We start from the raw sequence: 7,758 nt of genomic DNA on the forward strand, positions 1-7,758 counted from the left end.
TTTTTTGAGACAGAGTCTCACTTTGTCACCCAGGCTGGAGTGCAATGATGCCATCTCAGCTCACTGCAACCTCTGCCTCCCAGGTTCAAGCGATTCTCTTGCCTCAGCCTCCTGAGTAGCTGGGATTACAGATGCATGCCACCGCGCCCAGCTAATTTTTGTATTTTTAGTAGAGACAGGATTTCAACACCTTGGCCAGGCTGGTCTTGAACTCCTGACCTCGTGATCCATGTGCCTCAGCCTACCAAAGTGCTGGGATTACAGGTGTGAGCCACCACGCCCGGCCATGATGGTTCTTCTTTAGAATTACTTGTGGGGAGAGGGGAAGGACCCTTCAGACAACACCCCTTCCTCTGATCACACAGGCAGGAGTAGCCATAGGCATGGCTTGTGGGTACCAGATGCCCCTCACCATGGGATCAGCCAATCAGCGGGTGTCCTTAGCTGATTGGCTAAGGACATGGTGAAACCCCTTAGCAAGGATTTGCTGAGCTTCTCTGTGTGTTATACTGTACGTTGAGATCTGTTCTAATCACTGGGAATTTATTACTAAAACATTACTTTAAAGGGAGGAAAGAAACACTGAATTGTTCCCTCATGGTTGTTTGTACCCTGAATCCATAACAGGCCTTGTGTTTTCCACATTGTTTCCCGCAGGTGGGTCTCCATACCCAGGAGTGCAAATGGATGAGGACTTCTGCAGTCGCCTGAGGGAAGGCATGAGGATGAGAGCTCCTGAATACTCCACTCCTGAAATGTGAGCCCTTGGTGCCCTCCGCCTCCCATCTGACAGCTCACTTTTCACCAGGGCATCCCTGAGAGGGGATGTTTGTGGATTCTAGAGTCCCAGCCTGGGAAGATGCCAAGGTTTTTCTTTCCTTTAGAGATGCTCCCCTCAGCTTTTCCGGCCCAGATATGCTGGGAGTGTTTTCTTGCAGTGGGGCACGTGGCCCTGGACCCATCCCTATCTATTTCCTTTCCTGACCACTGACATGACTTTTTAAGGCCTCTAGCTGGGAACTGAAGTTAGAAATTCAGTGTATAGGTATGAATCTAGGCAAAATAAACAGACCACCCAGGAACTGAACGCAAGGCCTTGGCCTCCTCACTGAGTGGGAGGCAATCAGGCCAAGCAGCCCCAGGGATGGAGGGCTAGACCTTGGTCCTGCAACCAGTCCTGTATCTGCACAGAACACCCATGAGGGAGTTGATATGGACTGCAGAAGAGGCCTTGGAGAGGAAAAAGGGAGCTTCCTGACATGGTGATTATGCTTCACGGAAGGCTTTGTGGGAAATACAACTTCTTTTTTTTTTTTTTGTGAGACAGAGTCTCACTCTGCCATCCAGGCTGGAGTGCAGTGGCACGTTCTTGGCTCACTGCAACGTTCGACTCCCTGGTTCAAGTGATTCTCCTGCCTCAGCCTCCCAAGTAGCTGGGATTACAGGCACACACCACCACACCCAGGTAATTTTTTGTATTTTTAGTAGAGACGGGGTTTCACTATGTTGGCCAGGATGGTCTTGATCTCCTGACCTCGTGATCTGCCCTCCCAGCCTCCCAAAGTGCTGGGATTAGAGGCGTGAGCTACCGCACCCTGCCAATACAACTTCTTTAGAATCCTTTAGGAGGAATAGGGGCCAGGCACGGTGGCTCACACCTATAATCCCAGCACTTTCGGAAGCAGATATAGGCAGATCACCTGAGGTCAGGAGTTCAAGACCAGCCTGGCCAACATGATGAAATCCTCTCTCTACTAAAAATACAAAAATTAGCTGGTCAGCCGGTCATGGTGGCAACTACTTGCGAGGCTGAGGCATGAGAACTGCTTGAGCCGAGGAAACAGAGATTGCAGTGAGCCAAAATCACACCATTGCACTCCAGCGTGGGTGACAGAGCCAAACTATGTCTCAACAAAAAAAAAGAATCCTTTCAGAATAGGCCCAGCAACTGTCTGGGCTGCCTGAACAGATGGCTTTTCAGGGTATCCACGTGAGGCTTTCTCCATTGTGCAAACTGCGCTTGCTTGCCTCTCTTGGACACTCTTTTTTTCCTGGGGCTTTGTGGATGTTTTGCACTTTGAGACCTGAGCAGGAATGTGATGACATTTGCACTTTTGTTGGGCTGCTGACAAGGACTTGGGCCTCCCTGAGGCGGCACCACCTTTCCTGAACTGGCAGGAGCCCTCCCATTCCACACACACAATGGGGTCCTGTCAGAAGCCCTGGCTGGCCTTTGAGGAGGAGTCAGAGGGAATGCAGGAAGCCTGGGCTTGGCCAAAGGGCAAAGTCACTGTCTCTTTCCTTCATCATCTCAGGGCAAGGGTGGGTCAGACCCAGGATGGGGAACTGGATAAGGTAGACTGGGGACTCAGGCCCAACAGCAGGGCTGGGGAGCTTGGCCCAAGCGCAGGGAAGCGGGAGGGTTCCTGTTCTTGTCACTGGTGCACTGGTGCCTGGTGTCCTCATCAGGCAAGTACAGGGAGCTGAGACAAGGCCTGTTTCTGAGAGCTGGGGATAGAGCTAGATTATTAACTTTATGATTTTCTAAGTGTTTTCCCCACGTAGTCTCATTTGAAGTTCCCAATGACCTTGAGGGGCAGGTGGGGAAGCTATTATAGTCCGAATTTAGCAAGTAATGAAACCAAGACTCTGAGACCTGGAGCGATGTGCTCTCCATCAGCTGAGAAATGAGGAGACATTTAGAACCCAGTCCTCTGGACTGGTGTCCCTAGACCACAGGGCTGTTGAATTAAGAATAGACCCCACATTCCTTAGAAGAAATGCTTCTCTGATATGGCCACTCATCCTTTGAATTAAATATGCCCTTCCAATCTTAATATAGTTTGTAAATCACAAGAGTAAGCTCTCAATTACTACTAATAATTGTTATTATTAAATAACAATATGTTTACCTCAAAATCCAAAATAGTATGAAATTAATTTTTATTTTTGCTTCCATATAAACTTTAAATAGTATAAATTTGTTTAGTTGGGTTTCTTTGTTTGTTTGTTTGTTTGAGATGGTGTCTTGCTCTGTTATCCAGGCTGGAGTGCAGTGGTGTAATCTCAGCTCACTGCAACCTCTACCTCCTGGGTTCAAGTTCTTTTTCCTCAGCCTCCTGAGTTGCTGGGACTACAGGCATGTGCCATCATGCCTGGCTAATTTTTGTATTTTTTTATAGAGATGGAGTTTCGCCATGTTGGCCAGGCTGGTCTCGAACTCCTGAGTTCAGGTGATCCACTGGCCTTGGCCTCCCAAAGTGCTAGGATTATAGGCTTGAGCCTCCATTCCTGGCCTGAGATTCCTTTTTATTATAACAATACTTAATGATACTGATTAAATAGTTATTTGGTGCTTATAAGTGCCACTGTTTTAAGCATTAATTTATTTAATGCTCATAATAGTCCTATAAAATAGGACTACCATTATCTCCATTTCACAGATGAGAAAACAGGCACAGCACATGTAAGTGATTTGCTCAAGGCTGCATTGCTAATAACCTAAGCGAATTCAGTGAATTCAGAGTCCACAGCACCATCCCCCACCCCTGCAAGGTGTGTTCCCAGTTCATACCCAGGCTGTGGTTGGAAATAACTCAGAGGTACAAGGTCATATCAGCTTTGGACCAAAAACTGCCTTGGACTTTCTCAAACCTTCAAGTCTTAACATAAACCTCACTCAGGTAGCTCTTGTGCCTCAGGCAACCTAGAGAGAGCAGTATGATTCCTGAATTCTAAGGAGGGAGAGATTTTAGAAATTCGAAAAAGTAAGAAGCTCTGTGAAATATTTCTTCAGAAGGCCAGACTTCAAATCTTCATCCATTTTCTCAAGCATGTGGAAGCCAATGGAATAACTTCCTTCTTGTGTGTTCCGAGTACAGCTTCTCAGAACTGAGGTTCTGTGATCTGAACTTGGCCTAAGCAGTGTGTATTTGGCAACTTGGGTGATAGCTTGGAAAGAAAACTTCCTAGAGGCCCTTCATCCCCAGCTTGGGTACAACTAATATCTCTTAACTTTACTAAACCTATTTACTTAGTGGTATAAAATCTTGTAACGTTAAGTTGTTGGTTCCTTGCCCAGAGACTGTTGAATCAGATGTCTTTCAATAAGAGAATAAGCAATGAGTGTTTTGGTTTTGTTTTTTCTTTTCCTTCTGGTGTTTGCTGAGATGATTTGCATTGGATTTTAGGCAAGAGGAGTGGAAGCTAGAAGTCGGAATCCAAGAGTCAAAAGTGAAAAACAGCAGGTGGTTGTAGATAGTCCCGTTTACAAGTGTCAGCAGGGAATCCACGCAGTGTCCTGCCCAGGATGGCGTATCTCCCAGACAGCAGCTTGATCCTGTTTGTGGGGAGATGATGGTGAGGGAGGAGACCAGCCCAGAGCCTCTGCCTGAAAGCCTCTATTTGGAGCCCAGCCTCAACCTCCCAGGCTAAAGTGATCCTCCCGCCTCAGCCTCCTATACTACAGGAACTATAGGCATGCATCACCATGCTTGACTAATTTTTGTGTTTTTTTGTGGAGATAAAGCCTGACTATGTTGTCCAGAATGATCTTGAACTCCTGACCTCAAATGATTATCCCATCATAGCTTCCAGAACCATTGGAATTACTTCCTTTGGCAGCCACCTCATATACTTTGAAACAAAATTGGAATATACTTAAGAGATATCTGGAGCCAGTGGCACCCCCTGAAGGCACACCTTTAAGAAGTGTCAGAGGGAGGCCATGAACCGGGGTTTCTCAGGCTTTTTCCCCAGCAACAGCCATCTCCCTGCACAAGTAACATCTGCAGTACAACTGAAGAAGTCACAGAAGGAGCAGACTCTCCTTCCTGGAGACCAGTCTGACTTTTTTCAGCAGATATTTGTTGAGTGCTTATGCGCCTGGCCCTGGGGTAGGTGAGAGGTGTGGAAATGAGTCCCTACCCAATTCCCACCCAGTTCCAAAGTTGGAGCCCATTCAGACTTGAGTGTGACATAGAGTCCTTTCTCATCCAGACATCTTCTGAGAGAAGAGATAATGTGCAATAAACGCCCCTTGAAGAGTGCAAGGTTCAAAGAGAATCAGTTCTTAATGCAGTGTGTGTATGGACCTCTGGCATGTGTTTTTCAGGGAGGGCAGTAGGTACAGACCGCAATTCCATGCAGACATGACCAAGAGAGGAGCCTGATACCTGTACATCTAAAATGTAAAGAAGAGGCCAGGTGTGGTGGCAATCTGTAATCTTAGCACTTTGGGAGGCTGAGGCTGGTGGATCACTTGAGTCCAGGAGTTTGAGACCAACCTGGCCAACATGGTAAAACCCCATCTCTACTAAAAATACAAAAATTAACCAGGCATGGTGGCGCACGCCTGTGATCCCAGCTGCTCGAGAGGCTGAGGCAGGAGGATCGCTTGAACCTGGGAGGCAGAGCTTGCAGTGAGCCAAGATCATGCCACTGCACTCCAGCCTGGTCAACAGAGTGAGACTCTGTGTCAAAATAATAATAATAATAAAATGTAAGAGAAGAATCGCAGAGGAATCTGTTGACATGGGACTCCCACGACCAGATTTGACCTCTGTGCTATTAAGACAAATGTTTTCGGCCGGGCGCGGTGGCTCAAGCCTGTAATCCCAGCACTTTGGGAGGCCGAGGCAGGTGGATCACGAGGTCAAGAGATCGAGACCATCCTGGTCAACATGGTGAAACCCCGTCTCTACTAAAAATACAAAAAATTGCCGGGCGCGGTGGCTCAAGCCTGTAATCCCAGCACTTTGGGAGGCCGAGGCGGGTGGATCACGAGGTCAAGAGATCGAGACCATCCTGGTCAACATGGTGAAACCCCGTCTCTACTAAAAATACAAAAAATTGCCGGGCGCGGTGGCTCAAGCCTGTAATCCCAGCACTTTGGGAGGCCGAGGCAGGTGGATCACGAGGTCAAGAGATCGAGACCATCCTGGTCAACATGGTGAAACCCCGTCTCTACTAAAAATACAAAAAATTAGCTGGGCATGGTGGCGCATGCCTGTAATCCCAGCTACTCAGGAGGCTGAGGCAGGAGAATTGCCTGAACCCAGGAGGCGGAGGTTGCGGTGAGCCGAGATCGCGCCATTGCACTCCAGCCTGGGTAACAAGAGTGAAACTCTGTCTCAAAAAAAAAAAAAAAAAAAAAGACAAATGTTTTCACATCCAGGAGCCCAGCATGTACCGTGTGCCTTGAGTGGTGGGGTGCCAGTATGTAACAGTGGCTTTGCAGTGCTGGGGGAAACGATCAGCTGCACACAGGAACCTTGCTTACAGCCCAAGAAACTCCACACTGTGGGCTTCACCTTCTGGAAGTGACACAGTCACGTACATAGGACCTTCCTCACCAGTCTCCACTGCTGAGCCCCTTAAGGGAAGTGTGAGGACGTGGAAATGCCACATGCTTTTTAAGAAGCCAGCTCAAACCCACCTTTATAACAACCTGAGAATGAAATAAGCATCACAGACTCTTCAGCCATTCATATTTATGGCTGTACGAACTTTTTTTTTTTTTAACTTTAAGAACATTGTCTTACTTCTGAAAGTGTGGGGAGGAGTACTGCTCTTCACATTGAACTGCAGTGAGTAGTGGGGTTTCCTTTCCTAATAGCTCTGCTTCATTCACAGAACTCAGACCTTCCACCTGCCGAGGCCGCAGGCACAACAAAGAACATGGGTCTCCATGAGCTCTGGAGGGTTGGTTGGTCTGCCTTGGTAGATGTGTTTTCCACTGACCGCAGGACCTGGCCCAGACAGCCTTTTAAGTGCTGGTGCTGTAAACCCAAATCTAACAATGAAGCCCGGTCACATAGTACAGCAAGCTTGGTCTTTATGTGGATGATGACAGCCTCCCTTTGCAGTACATAAGGCAATGCATAGGATGATCACTGCTCTTCAGCTATTTCTGTTGCTGTTTTTCCCACCAGCTATCAGATCATGCTGGACTGCTGGCACAAAGACCCAAAAGAAAGGCCAAGATTTGTAGAACTTGTGGAAAAACTAGGTGATTTGCTTCAAGCAAATGTACAACAGGTAAAACTCAATTTATCTACATCAAAATGCCTTTGAATGTACATCAGGGGGGTGTTTTACTTGTTTTTCTTAAGAGCTATTAATAGAATAGCCTTGATCAGACATTTAAAAAGAGAGTGTGTGTGTGTGTGTGTGTGTGTGTGTGTGTGTATACAGAATTATCTTCTCAAAACACAACCAAGATTGTGTAAATGACATAGTCAAAGTTGATATAATGCTTCATAGAAATTGTTGCAGTCAGAATTGGTGCAATGAGAGCTCTATCTTTGGTATTTTAGGATGGTAAAGACTACATCCCACTCAATGCCATACTGACAGGCAATAGTGGGTTTACATACTCAACTCCTGCCTTCTCTGAGGACTTCTTCAAGGAAGGTATTTCAGTTCCGAAGTTTAATTCAGGAAGCTCTGATGATGTCAGGTAAGGTTTCTTTCTCAAACTTTCTATCACAGAATTTTCCAACATACAAAAGAAGGGAGGGAGGGAAGGAAGGAGGGAGGGAGGGAGGAAGGAAGGAAGGAAGGAAGGATTGATTCTGTAGTAATCACAAAGGAAAGGAGGAAGGGGGGGAGGGAGGGAGGGAGGAAGGATTGTGTAGTAATCACCCATATGCTGGAAGGAAGAAAGGATGGATGGAAGGAAGGAAAGAAGGACGGAAGGGAGGGAGGGATGGAGGGATTGTGTAGTAATCACCCATATGCCCATCCTAGATGGAAGGA

General features: G+C 47.0%; 1 protein-coding gene across 1 annotated transcript in view; it reads left to right on the plus strand.

Moving 5' to 3' along the window:
- Positions 1 to 7,758, plus strand: part of FLT1 (fms related receptor tyrosine kinase 1) — a 197,116-nt gene that overhangs the window by 179,026 nt on the left and 10,332 nt on the right. The window contains exons 26-28 of the mRNA XM_017537494.2: positions 658 to 757; positions 6,933 to 7,038; positions 7,317 to 7,459. Of these exons, the coding sequence (XP_017392983.1) occupies positions 658 to 757; positions 6,933 to 7,038; positions 7,317 to 7,459 (349 nt within the window). The remainder of the gene's footprint in view (positions 1 to 657; positions 758 to 6,932; positions 7,039 to 7,316; positions 7,460 to 7,758) is intronic.

The sequence above is a fragment of the Cebus imitator genome, unplaced genomic scaffold, assembly GCF_001604975.1.
Source record: "Cebus imitator isolate Cc_AM_T3 unplaced genomic scaffold, Cebus_imitator-1.0 Scaffold103, whole genome shotgun sequence".
NCBI lineage: Eukaryota > Metazoa > Chordata > Mammalia > Primates > Cebidae > Cebus > Cebus imitator.